Raw genomic sequence first — 17,442 nt, forward strand, 5'->3', positions numbered from 1 at the left:
ATCCAGCAGTATCATCATGCAACCATTCCCTTTATCCAACTCACCCTATTATAAAAATTTAATACATTGCTAAGGCATGACCTACCCTTCACAAAGCCATGTTGCCCCTCAGAGTATCATATTCATATCCACCCATTCCTGAATTCTCTTTTTGACCAACTTTTCCAGTAATTTTACCACTATTTCTGAAATACCGATGGGTCTATAATTTGCTTCCAGATTTAGATCCTCCTTTAGCAAAGGAATTATTTTGCTCTCCTTCCTCTCTCGTAGAACTTTGCTAAGAGCTAAGACTTAAACAGCCTAGGCAAAGGCATTGCCAGTTCCCATGCACATTCTCTTCAAATGCCAACCAATATCCCATCTAATCCCACAGCTGTATTTGCATTCAGATTCTGCAATATCCTAAGTACCTCTAATTCATCAGCCTCTGTTCTCACATTAGTCCGTCATCACCTCTGCCATAACAATATTACTTGAATGATATACCCTTGCAAAATGGTCACTCAGTAGATCAACAATTTCGTCATCTTCTGTTAACTTTCTACTATCTGTACTCATTAAAGTTATCCTCCCTCTTACAACATAACAAAAAAAAACCTCTTTGGGATTTCCTTTTGTTTCTTTGGCTAATTTCTTCTCATAATCTGATTTTGCCTTCCTTACAATGCTAGTCACCTTTCTTGCACTCATGAACAGTACAAGGATCTTGCCTGATCCTTGTACTGTTCATGAGTTGGCTGGTCATCTTTCACCTTATATACCCTCCACAGCATTTTTTTTTTTTCAGCTCATACTTAATGATACTACTCAATCATCTAACTCCTACCCAATTTATTCTCCTTGGGTATACAGTGTGATGCAGCTTTCTCCAGATATCCCTTGGTAATCCCCCATGCACGTTGAGCATCCTTACCTTGCAGATCTTTATGCCATAGTGCTGCTTCAAGCTGTTTCCTACGTTATCATAATCATCTGCCTTATAGTTCCACATATACCCCTTTTTAACTTGAATACCCCAAGTCCCCTCCATCACATTCTGCTTCAAGTAATTATCTCTCAGTAAGTGTATGAATTCCATTTCCGTCCTGCCGTGTGATCTTCTTCCTTCCAATCTATATCTTCAAAGTTGAAGTCCCCCCCCCCATAATAATTACTCAACCTGCATTCATTCATTGTACTAATCTGCAGATACATATCTTCCACATCATCACTGGCATCTCCTGGCCTATAGCAGCAACCAATTTTATATTTTGTCTTATTGGCTTCGATCTCACCAGATTGACTCAAAAGAACTGCCATCTGCCCAACTGACTCCTAATCTTGTTGGCTGCAATTCATCTGCTATCATCAGCAGTATCCTAACCCCCCCCCCATCCTGTCTACTCTATCCTCCCTGAATATACATTAAATCCATCACATTCTATCTCTGTAACTATCTCATCTCCTGTTAGCCAATTCTCACTAATACCTATAGCTTTTGGCAAGGTTGCACTTACAAATGCCAAAAACTCTTCTCTTTTATTCCTGATGGTTTTAGCATTAGTATATAGAAACTATAGCATCCCCTTAGGCCCTTAACCAGCTTTACATTCTAAAATGACTTCTAGCTTTACAACTCTTTGGGTTTTTAGCTTGCAAAACAATTTTTAGCCATTATTTTATTTTCTGTGCAATATTCTTCCATCATCACCAATCCATCTTTTTCTTGGTCTACCTTTCTTCCTTTGTCCTAATGGTTTCCATTCAAATATTTTTTTAACTCCTCTTTCTTTTTCCATTCTTTCTATACGCCCCAACCATGCTATTCTTTGTGTCTTTATATATCTTACTATATCTTCACCATTAATTAGTTGTTCAATTCTAAATTGAACAACTAATTAATGGCGAAGATATCATATCTCTATCATATCCCAATATTGTTACCTGACAGAATAGATTTCAAATTTTTTACTCATTCACACACTCATTCACTTCATGAGTGTATTCACACACTCATCTGCATCCACCCTAATTGCTTTAGTTTTCCTGACTTTGTGCTTTCATACTCATGGTGAATAAAGCTCTCTCCAGACACTTAACTCCAAATCTATTTAAGTACAGTCCATCACAGCATTGCACAAATCTTTTCTCCACAAATCACTCTGGCCTTACATGTCAAAGTTCAACATCACAATTATCCTCAGAGTTGTATTTGCAATTTTTGTTATGTGACTGTTTGAACATTAAATTTCTATCCACCATAAAAAATCCAACATCACTGATGAGTTTCGTACAGCATAATCCAACTAATATAATATGGAAATCAAATCATGCCAAAGTGCTCAACTCACTAACGTTGAACTGATAGCCATTATCATTTGCCCAAATTTCCTGCCTATTCAAATTAATCTGTAAGTGCTGGATATTAGCAGCATTCCTGATTGCCCTGCCTATCTTTGCATCATAGATAAACAATTGAACATCTTCTGTTACACCTTCCCAATGTCATTAATATATAGACTGAAAACAATGGTTCAAGGACTGATCCCTCAGATATTGCCTTAAATCTGGGATTCACATCCCTTCTATACCACTTTATGAATCATGAGTTTATATTCCAAACTCATATTCTCCAGTTTATGCAGCCTTTCATGTGGTATCCTATCAAATGCCTTAGAAAAATTCATCAGTATCACAGTGTATCCATTTCCTTTATCCAACCATTACATTATTATATGATATGAGTAAATTGCTAAAACATGACCTCCCTTTCATAAACCCGTGCTTCCTTTCACAGTACAGCTTGTCTATCGCAACCCACTTCTGTGAGCTCTTTCCAACAGCTCTAAAATCTTCACTATCACTTCAGAAATACTGATAGATTAGTAATTAAAACACATTAGTTTTCTGCACCACCCTGGTACAATGAACTATCATACATTCTTTCCATTTCTCTGGTATCTTTCCTGAGCTGAGACTCAAGTTATACAAAAAAAAAGTGTTGATATTCCATCTGTCCCCATTGCCAAATTCTTATCCAAGTTATGCAGCAGCTTCTCAATCTCATTCAACCTGTAACCTTAATAAAAGTGATAGTTACAAAAGCTATAGCACTCATGCTATACTGCTTCAGCATCAGTGCTGCTCTGCCACTTGAATTTTTTGAAAGTTTGTTATAACGAAAGATTTCACTATAACAGTGTTTTCGATGATGAGAGGTGGGTATCATTATATTAAAAAGAATGCAGGAAATTATAATGCATTGATTCAGAGGTGATATCAGTTTTAAAAGTTTGAGAAATACTGATTTAAACTGTAACTGTTTTCATATACTCTAATAACTCTATTCTTGTAATTTATAAAAAAAAGGTTAATTCTAAACTTAACATATGAATTTAAAAAATTTGTTTTGTTTTGTGTTTTTTATTAGAAAAAATGCACAACTTACCAGCATTAACTTTTAGTTTTTTTGCCCTCTCTACTAAATCTGTAATCCATGTTTGGGCTTCCCCAACAAATACAGCAGTAGACAATGCCATGCATCTCTGGCCTGCAGCACCAAAAGCAGCACCTACTAACTAAAAAAGACAAACATTTTCAATAATTTTATTTTAGTAATCATGTATATTTTACTTTAGTTATATTTTAAAATATCCAATTTTAAAATATAGCTAAATTTTTGCAGTCAATTTATTTAATGATATTAAGGAAACTAATATAACCACAAGAAAGAACATATCTTAAAACTCTTTGACCCCATGTTTCATCAAATTATAATAATTTGTTCTTTTTCTTTTAGGATATATAATAAGACATGTCAGAGGTTTCGAAGAAATTCAAAGACACAGAGGTGGTGGCAGTCAAATTTTTTGTACTGCAAGAAAAGTCTGCAACTGAGATTCACCAAACTTTGTGAGAGACCTAAGGGGACTGTGTCCCAGCATATCCAACAGTTGCCACATGGATGGCCATGTTAAAAACTGGGTATCCTGAGACAACAGATGTCCTCAGGTCAGGAAGACCTTATACAGTAATCACACCTGAAAACACTGATGCAGTACATGCCATGATCCTTGATGATAGATGAATACCAGCCATTAACATTGCAAAGGCTGGGGATATATATCCAGGGAATGAGTTGGGTTCATTATCCACCAACATCTGGACAAGCAGAAACTCTCAGCAAAGTGGGTCCCCAAATGTTTTAATGCCAACCAAAAAAGAGAGAACGTATGCTGTCATCTCAAGGGATTTGGGATCATTTTGAGAAATCAAGTGCAAATGTTTTGGCTTGTATTGTGACTTTTGATGAAACATGGCTTCATCACTATGACTCAGAGACCAAACAACAATCAATGGAGTGGAAACACAAAGGTTCTCCACAGCCAAAGAAGTTCCAAACCCAAAAGTCAGCAGGGAAAGTTCTTGCCATTGTCTTTTGGGATATGGATGGTGTAATCCTTACCAAGTACCTCAAAAAATATAAAACTGTTACAGCAGCAGTTTATTCAACAGCTCTGAAGGAATTGAAAGAGGTACTGAAGAAAAAACATCATAGGAATAGACAATACACAACTTGGGCTTCAGTGTCTGTCACACCACCCTAATTGTCAGACCTGGCCCCATCTGACTATTTCCTATTCTCAAATTTAAAGAAACACTTGAAAGTAGCATTTTACCACAGATGATGTGGTAAATTTTGTCATCAGCTGCAGATATGACTGCAGCTGAGGACTGGTTTATGCAACAAGGGAAAGACTTTTTTCTCAGAGTGATGCAGCAGTATTGTAACAAGTGTAATCACACCTGAATTGAGGTAATTTATGCATTATTCTACATATTCCCACTTTGTGAGGGAATATGGAAAATTTAGTTTACACAACCTTTGCTAAATAATTCACTCAATTTCCAGAAATGCCCTCCTTGTTCTGACCCCTCTAGCCAAATGCTGAAAATTTCTTCTGCATCAATTCTATAAATCCATTTTAGTATTATAAATGCTTTAATTTAAACATATCTATTATATCCCTTCATTTCTGCCTATCACCCAACTCCTGTCACCAAAAATTTCCCTTAATCTATCATCACAGGGAGCATTCCTGTGATGATAATGATTCCAAAATAATATGGGGAATGCTGTTGCAAAAAAGTAAGCAGGAAGAAAGAGGAGAATGAGAAGTTGGTATGATAAGAGTTTGAAGATAAGACTATATCAACTGTGATATCTCTAAAATCTTATTTCCATCTGCTTTTCTCGGTCTATGAATGCATAACATACCATCTATTTCTTATGTAAATCAAGGAATTCTAAACCCACCTTTATGATAAATTTCTTTCATGAATATTGTACAAATGGTACAAATATTTAAATATCAGCTATTATCAAATGATTCAATTTTAAGACAACATGAAAATGAACAGCTGACAAAATGGAGTTCCAATGCAAGTACAGTATTCAGAAGATTCTAGACCAGCTCAAAAGAGTTCAAGAATGTATAGTACTCTGCAAGTTACAATATAAATTAAATACAATACAAGCATTTTAAGGATGAAAACTATAAACACATCATGGAGGGCTATCAAATTGCTTTTCTTGATTTATAACATTTCAATTCATTACCACAATGAAATACTATATGAAAAATAACAAAACTTAACTGGATAAAAGATTAACATTTTCATTAATATCTTTATAACATCTTTGTTTATTTTGCTAAATGTCATTTGTAGAGTTGTGCTATTGTATATTCACAGCATGTTGATGATTTGAATAATATACTATCACTAATAATAAAAGCATGTTTGCTGTTCTATGAAATAATTATTTGTCTTATATTTTGATGATTGTATGAACTTTTTATCATACCTCTTCAGAGCTGAACTGTCTCCATAATGACCTTCTAGTCTATGCTTTATCATATTTAATAAATTTATCAACTCTAGTAAACAGGCTTTAATCATTCCTTTATTTTGTGCTGGATGATGATGATGCATATCTGTATGTAGAAACCATATACTGGCAGATAAATTCCTGTGGCAAAACTCATAGCAGCTTGTATCATTTACCAGAAGATATACAGACTGCTATGATATATTTGTGAGTCTTGATATAATTTACTTACAAGCATACCAGCAATGTGATGTTTTGAGGAAAATCAGGAACGTGAACAGATTACATCCACATTAAAAACTAAAATATTAAAAAGGAACACAATATATTATTAACATTAAAGAATATGTAAGTAGATTTAATCGTAATCTTTATATGGTCACGTAAAAAGAAAGAGATGCAGATAGTAAAACAATTCCTTAGAAGACAGAAATGTAAAAACTAACTATTGGGGAGATCTCACAAATAAAAGGTCAATTTGAAAAATAATCACTGATAGCAACTTCAGATTATAGTGTATACCTTTTGAGAGAATATACCAGGCAATAATCATAATATGACAGCTGAATCTATAAACAAAAGAAAAGTCTTTATTCCCATCATTTGAAGACATCTACATGGAAAACTTTGAAGAGAGTGCTTTGAACACACCAGGCAGTTTTGTTGCTAGAGTAAAACTGCCTCGACTTTTTTTTTTTAAATCAACTCCACACTTGAAAGGTAGCAAACCTATAGTACATCAGTGCAGCGTGTGCGCGTATGCATGTGGACAGGAATGAAACATTCTGGGTACATAGAACACTTCAAAGTTCATGCTATGACCATAGCAACAAAAACACAAAACAGTATGGATCACCTTGGCAGTGTGTGGGTTCATCCTTCTAAAGGAACCTTGAAAAATACCTTGGAATAGCATATGTTCACAGATATATTTCTTAACATGTATATTGTTAAGAATTTCTATATATCAAAATATTGCTGTGTTACAGGTCAATTTACACGTCAGCTTAAAGTAATCACGAGAAGCAATTTACGTATTAAAAACTTCATTCTGAAAATAAAAGTTGGATACATTTCATTTTCTTTCTGACATTAAACTGATTCTAAAAAAAAAAATTGTTTTTTTTAGCAAAAATAGAACTTTTACTTTTTATTATTTTGAAATAAAAGCATCTGATTGATGTCACAAATGCAATCTTTAAAAGGCACACTACATATACTCTGGACATTAGATAATCATCATCACTCAGTAAGCATCATCTCGCTAACAGATGTTGGAAGTAACCAATGTAATTGTCATAGCAAGAGCTCCACATCCTTACTCCTTCCATTCCCACTCTTTTGCTTACATGTAATATGAATCAAACTTTTCAAGGGCATGATAGCCTATGGAGACCAAACACCTACTACATTAAAGAGTACAGAAAAAAAGTTGTTCTGCAGATAAGTTGATAAAAGGATAAAAACTGACAGCAGAAAGTTATTATTTTTACCTTTTGCCTGGTAAAAGGCATGAATAAAAATCAAGATATTCTTTCCTGAAGAAACATGATGAGAATATGAACAACGAATGGAATAGAAAACAGTGTTAAAGCCATTATGACCATAAGATTGACATAATTCCTGTAATGGGAAGCAAATCATCTTGTCCATATTTCATGACCCTATTCTCTTCTCTAAAACACCACCACAAAAAACAACATAAGCAATAGTGTTAACTCTTTGGGTAGGTAAAACCTCCCACTAAAGTATTTCTTACTTTAGTGGGAGATTAAAAAAAACTGTAAAAAATCCAATAAAAACTGTTAAGTCGTGTTTTTTTTTTCATTCAATTTTTTTTTTTTTTTTTATATAAATCTCATCAATTAAAGGTTGTAACCTATATTAAATTAGTGCCATGAATGGACTAAGAGCTAGATCATCTGAAAATGCTAGTCTGAAGATACCAAGTATGGAAAACTTTTAAAGGAAATTCAGGCCTCCATTAAGGAGGATAGTGGTCTCAATATGATCTAAACAACGCACACTACAATTTACTGTCCAGAGTCATCTAAAGCTGATGTTCTACCCTAATAGCCACAGTTAGCAGCTACCACAATACTTGTTCATCTTAACTGTCCAAACCAAACCTTCTACAAATTTTCTGCAACAAGGATAGTATTTGTGAAGGTCAGCATTTTGACATTTCTAACAGAGAACTTCTAGATCGAAATTTCTTTGCTCCATTTCACATTTATTTACTGTCTCTACTGCTCGGAAAATTCTGCAAATCATTCCAAACAAGTGAAACTGATTTTCTGCATTTGGACTACCAGCAACTGATAGCTGGATAATGATGGTTGAGAGCAATGTCTTTATATGAAATATCCATTTACCTACTAGAATAATAAACAGTCCTCACCATCCCAACACTACTGATCATTGCTGCCTAATATTCTCTCAAATACACAGATAATTATTCTCTGCAACATAACTCAGACAACCAAATGCAAATTTCCACTCCCAATGGAGGGCCCACCCCCCACTCAACATCCTTTGGAAACACCCCTAAAATTGTTCTTTCCAAAGTAATTATTGTGTAATTACTTTGGATTATTCTTGTTATTCTAAGATATGGATAGAATTATCCATATCTTAGAATTATTCATTGATAGAATAATTAAGTGTAATTATTCTGTCCATGGTTGAGAAAACTTCATTATAATTTTTTTTTCATTATTTGTAATACTGGAGCAAATTTATGTATAAAACCTTCATAATAAAAACAGTCTTTAGTCTTCAGTTCGCCTTGACCTGTGGTTGACATTCATGTTGTACAAGCCTGTAGAAATGCCAACCTTTATGGCTATTCTGTATACAGTTAATAGGTCATTGTTTCAGCTAAACTGCATGCTTTTCACAATTTCATTACTTCTTGACACTGATCTTTGTCCAGAATGCACATTACTTTCAACAAGATTCTGTCTTTAAGTCAGCAGAAACTACTCAATGGTTTATCTACATACTATAGCAGCATCTCATGTTGCTATTATTATTATGATGATGATTCAGGCCTCCATGGAGTCACAAGACATATGGGAGGCCCACCCTAAAAACACAAAGTCTATCATACCACTCCTCAAACGCATTGACCATTCAAATGCTCTCACCACTCTATCAGACAATGCATTCCACAGTTCAACCACCTCAATGCAAAGAAACCACTCCTTATCCTCTTGCTCACCCCTTTCTTTCATAACTTCCAAGGATCGCTCCTTGTCCCCATTCATCCCCCCCCCCCGTTCCACCAGATGAAAGAACTAACCAGTGTCAACCCTGTAACTACCTCTCAACAGTCTAAAAGTCTCAATCATATCACTTCTCCCCCTTCTATCTACCAAACTTTGCAGTCCACATTCCCTCAGCCTATCATAATTAGCTCTTTCTTTTAAGGTTACATGGTGATCAGCATTCATATTTATGAATTCAGGGACACAAAATGCACATGTTAAAACGATTCTTTTACTAATAATTAATGTCAAGTCCAAGTGTCATAAAATGACACTTGAACTTGACGTTTCGACCCCTGTATTGAGGTCATCATCATCATCATCATCATCAGAAGGATACATGTGTATAGGGAACCAAGTTACATGCTTTTGCACTCAATACAGTGCTCTTGCACTCTATACCGGTAAATTAAATCTACGCTGTTAATTAATAGCGTAGATTTAATTTACTAGTATAGAATGCAGGGATCGAAACATCGAGTGTTATTTTATTAATTATTAGTAAAATAATCATTTCAACATGTGTGCTTTGTGTCCCTAAATTCATAAATATGTATCATAATTAGCATTGTACAGTCCTGATATCATCTTTGTTAAGTGCCTCTGCACTCTTTCCACAGTTAATTTATCCCCTTCAAATCTTGGGGACCAAATTTGAGCACAATAGTCCAGGTGTGGTTTGATCAGGGCTTTATACAATGGAATAACAACTCTTATGTCTGCTGGTCAGTGTCCTTTTCAGTATTGCAGCAATCCTCTGGGTTACCTTCATCCCTTTGCAATATGTCCCCCTAAATTTCAAGTTTCTATGAATCATCACCCCCAGATACCTTGCCTCCCACACTTCTTCCAACAGAGCATGCAGCCTCCCAGCAATGTATCCCAAACTTCAAGACCTGACATTTAGATGAATTAAATTGACAGCCCTATTCATTTGCCCATCTGTCCAGTTTATTCAAATCCTCTTGCAGGGCTACACTATTAGTAATAATCCTTCTCAGCTTCCCACCATCTGCAAACAACTGAATATCCCCCTGCAATCCACTAACAATGTCATTGATATAAAGGTTAAACAATACAGGTCCCAGTACTGAGCCCTGTGGGACACCCCACTTGTAACCTTCTGCTTCCTTGATACTGCTCCCTCATACACTCATCAATCCCAAATCCAGTTCACTAACCTGACATCTAAACTCATGTGGTACCCTGTCAAATGCCTTTGTAAAAAAAAGCAGAATATGCTTTTCTTCATCGTTTGCTCATCACTTTATTATAAAAGGCAATCATATTACTGAAACAAGAGCACCCTGTAACAAATCCATGCTGACTAAATAACATGTTTAACTAGATATTTTGCAATTAACACAAAATTTAATGCAAACACACTGCTCCATACTTTAAAACATTATAAAAATTTCTATAAAACAAAAAAAGCTTTAACTTGATCATTCACCATATCAGACTGATGCCACTTATTAACCTATGGCTTAACTTCTTAAGTCCACAAAGCACTCTTTGCACATCACAACAATGAGCATACAATTATATTTGGCAAGAAATTATTTGTTTCTTGTTTAATCCTTTATCCAAGTGTACACAAACAAAATTTGTATGTGAAGCATCTTCACAACTGCACTATTTGTATATAGAGGCTACTGATTTCATATTAATCCTCACTATCCCATAATGCAAAAACATTATGGGAAGGGCCGCCACCACCACCCAGACTGGTTTTGACCTCTATTGAGGTCTCATTAGTGGAAGTCAGATCCAGGAAGATATCGTGTTTGAATCAATGTAGAAGTCACATATTTTCGATATACATGTATTGTGTGTTTTGTCTTTCTGCTACTCTTAATTAAACTTTTTGTTTATTTGATATAAACATGTTTAAAATTCAAAATCAAATATATATCAGTTATACATTGAAGAAATGCCATTTCCTTAACATATTCAACTAATCATATTTTCATGCTCCATATTCAGTAATAAATTTTTGAGACTAATAATACGCAATGACAATTTCTCACTAACATACTCACTTGATTCAATGTATGTTCTTTATTAGCATCAGGCATAATCACACCATGATTCTTTGCTCCCTAAATAACAAAGAAAAATTATGTCTTCATGCAGATCTCATGCAAAAATGATTACATTTATTTTTAAATATTTGGTTCTAACAGAAGTCATTTGGATAAAGGTATCGATTTAACATGCTGAGTTTCTTAGTATTTAGCAATTACCAAATTTATTTCATCACCCTTGAAAATGAAAAATAAATGTGTGTAATGTAGATATCTAGCAGTATGAATGAAATAAATTAGCATTGTGGACAAAAGACAATGGTTGTCAATTCAATGTTGTAAAATGTAAGGTTATGCACTTTGAGATGAAAAGATTACACTTCGTATCATATTGATGGTACTAGTTTACGGGAAATTGATGAGGTTAGGGATCTGGAGCTGATAGTGAATAGAAATTCGAAATTTAGAGGCCATATCAAGAGCTGGCAAAATAGCTCAGAGGATTTCTTGGATGCTGAAGAAGATACTGACAAATAAAGATAGGGAAGTTATTATCCTTCTTTATAAGGCTATGATTTGACTACATGTTGACTACTGTGCACAGATTTGGTCACCTGCATTTCTTGGAGATTGAGAGATGGTAGAGAGGAGATTCAGAGATGAGTGACCAAGATGGTGAGAGATCTGTGGAATGTTTCCTTTGAGGATAGACTGAGGACGTGTGGGTTGCAGAGTTCTGACAGGTGAAAGAGAGGAGGATATGATAGAAACTTATAAATTACTAAAGGGATTCTATAAGATTGACACAAAAGAAATTTTTCAATAGATGAGTAGGGAGGGGGGAAACAATGAGTCATCACACTTGGAAGCTATCCAAGAGTGTGTTTAGTGATGTTGTGCAGACTAGGTTCTTTTTCTCGGAGAGTGGAATGGAGAATTGGAATAAGTGGAATGGATTGCCAGAAGTGGTTTTGAGTGCCCGAACAGTGAATAGGTTTAAGGAGATGTATGACAGGTATTGAGTTAATGAATAAAGTGAATCTCCTGTGATGAGGCTTTTGACTCCATTGAGTACCCATTATAAATAATAATAATCGAAGAAGAAAATGTGAGTTATTTGGAAAATATAGTTATTTTCATATATATATATATTGAAAATTTGCTCAGCAGAAGCAATAGCAACAATGAAAATAAGCTGGTGTTGGATTCTGAATTATAGAGAGATTGAAGTAATTATTTGTTTCAGAATCCAACATGATCTTCCATCACATAGGCAAAACTTGTAAATATTATTTAATGTAAATCACTTATTTTACAATTAAATATTCATATAACTACCTTGATTTTGTCTAATATTAAATTAATTAATCGAAGATATATGTATTAATAATGAAAATACTGTATTAAATATTATTAAGTTATTTTATTTATTACTATGTTAATATTATAGAATTTGTACTTGATAATTTTAACTGCGTATTAATTGAAATGTAAATATTCTCTATTTATTTCTGTTATAGAAGTTTAGAGTTATGCAATAGCTCAATTTTATTATATTTTATTTGTTGTCATGGAGACGCATGAAGAAGCGAGCGCGAGTGGAACAGAGCGTGAGCTAGGACAAGGATAATAAAAAAATTATATAGAGGTAACAAGAGGGAGTTGGGAGGGAAACTTGGAAGTGAAAGGAAGCAAGGGCATAAACTAGAGAAGTAGAAGTAAATGAAAGGTTCCTAAGGGCAGGAGTTAAGAGGATAATTTTTATAAGTGAGCAAGGATGAAGTGAATTTTATAGTTAGCTGAAAGTGAAGCCAGCAGTAATAATAAAAGGGAAATTGATGCTGTAATCGGATAATATAAAAAGCTGGACATTCAAGGAAGAATTCTGAATAAACCCAGTTGGTCTAGAATTGCGGCTTATTTCCGATTTGCCCTAAGGAGAACCGCACAGTGTTTTAATTAGTTTATGAGTGGTAACAAGGATAGTTGAAGTACCCTGCAGTCGATGTCTGGATTTCTGAAGCACGATTGATAGTGTTTTAATTATAACTGTGGATAAGTCTTGTAGATGTGTTCTTAAGTGAAATAAAAATAATTTAAAAGTTTGCTCACAACGTATTTGATGTACTAGGAACTATTTCCGGTAAGGACTATCTTAGTGTATTATTTCAATGCTTGAAGAATTGAGTGTTAATTACGCTACGCTTAACCTAACCTCAACTGTGGAAACTCTTCGTGATTGAGAGTTGAAGTTAAGAATTGTTAGAGAGATATTTTCAACTATTAGTGCCTGCGATATTTTGAACTTATAGCATGACTGAGAAGTGTGTGAAAACTGATTAGATAGGAAGTTCCATTATATTTATATATGTGTAGGAACTTTGTAACTCAGAAGCTGAGAAAGTGTATGTGAAGGCTTGGAAGGTTGAACTAATGTGATTGACTTGGCTTAATGTTTGACTTGTTTTTATTGTTTAAATTAGAAGTAGAATTTATGTATGTGTTATATAGCTTATATTAAATGTTTTATTTTGTTAATCTAATTATTGTGTTTGCCTGAATTCCTTTTTATTGCACCGTTCATAAAAATTCGAATCTTGCGGGAATCCCAAGTGGAAAATTAAATACCTCGGCCAGAATGAATGAGGAGACTGCTAACTAACTATGAATTGATCCTGCTATTTTATATAGACTAATCTAAGGATAGAGTGGTGCAGTATAATAGAAATTTCTCTACCCTTGGATTGGTGATCAATTTACAATTAGTTGTTTTTTTTTATGAAAGTGACTTGTAACAAGATGGCGGATTCGAACATGAAGAAGAGAACATCACGACACTGGTATTAGTGACAAAGATATAATATACTCTATGTAAAAATAGTGTATGTTATACATTCCAAGAAGCATACACAATACAAAGAATATGCAAATTACAAGATAGAATTCCTGGAATATATTTAAATATCTTTATATTATATTGTTTACAAAAGGTATTTTTATTTTAGTTAATTAAAGGTGAAATAAGAGATGTATAAAATTATATTTGTTAAAATGATATTCTATTGTAAAAAAAATATAGCAGCAATGTTTGTCATTTTGCCACTGATGGATGACTAGTGAGGCAGATAAGCCTAAACATGCCTCATAGTTTAAGTAATCACTGGAAACAGCTTATCATTCATCAACAGCATTAAGAATTGACAAGATGTACATAACTTTATGTCATTAGAATTAAATGTTTTTTATGCAGAATTCATTGAGATAGTCATCAAGTGGAAAAGAAACTTCATCGCACTACAAATATACATATCCAGTCCACCATTACTGAAAAAGGTTTCTTTGCTATTTGTGATACCTGATTATTGTGACATCAGTCAAAATATCTGAAATCAGAGAATAAAGTTTGCTGCTCTGCTGTGATATGAAATGAACAGCTGATGGACACAAAAGAGAGAGAGAGAGAAATTAGAAAAACAGAAAATAAAGGAGAGTTGTAAATGATTCCCTTTAAGAAATAAAGAAAAATATAAGGAATAAATAGTGCACTTATATTTTTCTTTATTATTTTCAAATTCCTGTCGAGAAGTTAATGTATCTTCACTGTTGTAATTTGTGGTTCTTTTCAGTGAAAATTAGATGGAAAGCTATCTCTGTTGGTGGAACTGGTAGATGTCAAGTAAAAATGCAGGAATGTTCCAAAATAATTGTTTTCTGTTTCAGTGCTAGATAGCTGAATTTTGTGAAGTCAACTGTTAATGTTTTTTGGTCCCTGTTTTAAACAGAAATTGAATATGCTTGAAATAAGGCATATATTGATATTACAGGTATGGACAGTAATTTCTTGAGTAATTGAGTTGCAAGGAAACTCGTTGCTGCTGTTTCCCTTTAGAGATATTACATTAGCTCAAAACAATCAATGTAGAAAATTTGTGTTTTGGACTTTCAGAACAAGTTCTCTGTTATGTCTGAGTCTCTGACTAAAATATATTACCTTCTACCTCTGCAGATATCTTGCATTTAATACCGAAAGACCCAATATTTTAAGGTTATGAATGTGAGTGAGTAGAAAGGTCATAATTTCTTTAATATATCATTTTGTTCTATATGTTGTGTTGTTATATATGCTTGGTTAATAAACTGTATAAAGAAGACAAGTATGCAGCATAGGGAAACACCAAATGCATAGGCCTGGGGATAGAACCTGTAACATTAAATTTAAGGTGAAACATTAAAACATTACAGGAAAACATATTTACATTATATGACAGGATTATGAATATATAATAAAGCAAAATTAACAATATACAGGCAACATCAGTAGGTACCACATTCAGTATGAACTAAAATGGTAACAGAGTCAACAGCAGTTCAGGCTCACAACAGTCTTAGTGGTGCTGTTTATGCTGCAAGAAGCAAATTCTGGAGAAGACTGAAAATGTGGACAAGTGATGAATTATAATACAGTATTTTTATTGGATGCAAAAATAGAGATCTATGAGGAAGATTGCATTGTCTGAACTGTAATGCAAGTACAGTGATGGTAGTGTGATGGCATATGAATGTTTTTTGTGATATAGAATTGAGCCACTATTTTTTCTTTTTTGTTGTTTGTTTGCTTGTTTTTTAAAATACTATCATGAAAGAACAATGAATGCCACCGTATTTTGGATAAGTGTACTACATGAACTTGTGGAATTCTACAGTGAAGGATCCTACCTCTTCTAGTAACATGTCTTATCATGTGGCAAAATCTTACTATGTTTGGTTTGAGATAACAACATGCCTATAATTGACTAGTCAGCTTATCTATCATCCTGATCTAAATCCGACTAAACACTTATGGAATAAAGTGGAAAAACCTATGGGAGTGTAGTTAGAGGCTAACAGTGAAGTAACATCACTGACAGAACCCAAAAGTTCTGAATGAAGAATGCAAGTTAATTTTCCCAAAATCAACCTCCATAACAGAATTTGTGAGAAAAATGCAAAACGTTTACCATACAGACTAAATAATACTGTGATAGAGGAGGGGAGTCTCTACATCTTATTAATAAGGATAATATTTGCTCTTTATATTTCTGATGTTTCAATATTTTTTTGGTATTACAATCTTCCTTTCATATTAGGCCATTTACAGTCGAGTCGAGTCGAGTCGTGTCGTGTCGTATCATATCATATCATATCATATCATATATCATATATCATAATCATATCATATCATATCATATCATATCATATCATTATCATATCATATCATATCATTATCATATATCATATCATATATTGAGTTGGCTGCCAATTCAATTTCCACAGTCTACTACATCTGGCATGCACATTTGTTAAATGCAGAAGAGAACACTTTTAGAAATTCATGGATATTGGTAAAACCTGAAACTGTTAGTATTGAAATTCTGATGCAAGGGTCGATTCACAAATTGTAAGAATGTATATTTTTATCTTCTTTTTTCATGTTTTATGGATCAAATTATCAAAAGGCTAAGTCACAGAAATAATTTAATTCAGATACTTCTACTTTAGGAGTTCAAAATTAAGCATACTGCAGCTGAAGAAATCTGAAAATCAAAATGTGAAAGGCCATAATGCTGTGAAGAAAAGGCACTATATCTGACTTTCATAAAAGTTCAAAAGTCAATGATATCAGAGACCAATTATACTATTGCACAATGTCATTAGATTGATTGCATAAAGCCAATCTGGTCATATACTCCCAGTTTATCAGCTAAATGTGGTACCTTTAAAGAGAAACTGAATAATGTTATACATCAGAACGACAAGGAATGACAAAAGTAAAAACTCATGAAGTTGCTCACCAATCCTCAGGATAAGCATTTCATCAAAAGGATAAGCAGTGAAAAGTCTGTCTACATTTACAATCTGAACATATAAAATCACAGAATTTGGTCACAGAAGGCCATATTGCACATCTGATGAAATTTCTAGAGTACAGTTCACTTACAGTTGGTTCAAAAAAAAAAAAAAAGCATGCAATCAACAGAAACCTTTATCTCAATGTCTAATGTGAGTGCACTGTGTTCTTAACTAGCACTACTTAGCACACTATTCATTGCACAGAACATATCTCCATCAAGCATAGAGTTCACTGGAATAAAACAAGTATCTTCTATAAGATATTGGCTTTTATGGAGTGTTAAAGATTTTGATTCATTATGATAGACTTGGTTGAATGAATGTCCTATGATGAGTCTGCTGACTCCATGAAGGGTGTAATAATAATAATATACCCTCCATGGAG

General features: G+C 33.8%; 1 protein-coding gene across 1 annotated transcript in view; it reads right to left on the minus strand.

The window, feature by feature from the left end:
- LOC150102287 (putative methylmalonate-semialdehyde/malonate-semialdehyde dehydrogenase [acylating], mitochondrial) overlaps positions 1-17,442 on the minus strand; it is a 110,703-nt gene that overhangs the window by 31,093 nt on the left and 62,168 nt on the right. Inside the window, exons 10-11 of the mRNA XM_090399642.1 lie at positions 11,184-11,243; positions 3,431-3,560 (exon numbers count right to left, since the gene is read on the minus strand). Coding sequence (XP_090255768.1) covers positions 3,431-3,560; positions 11,184-11,243 — 190 coding nt within the window. The remainder of the gene's footprint in view (positions 1-3,430; positions 3,561-11,183; positions 11,244-17,442) is intronic.

This window comes from Typopeltis vanoorti, chromosome 10 (genome assembly GCF_054136105.1).
Source record: "Typopeltis vanoorti isolate ZY-2024b chromosome 10, IOZ_Tvanoo_1.0, whole genome shotgun sequence".
Classification (NCBI taxonomy): domain Eukaryota; kingdom Metazoa; phylum Arthropoda; class Arachnida; order Uropygi; family Thelyphonidae; genus Typopeltis; species Typopeltis vanoorti.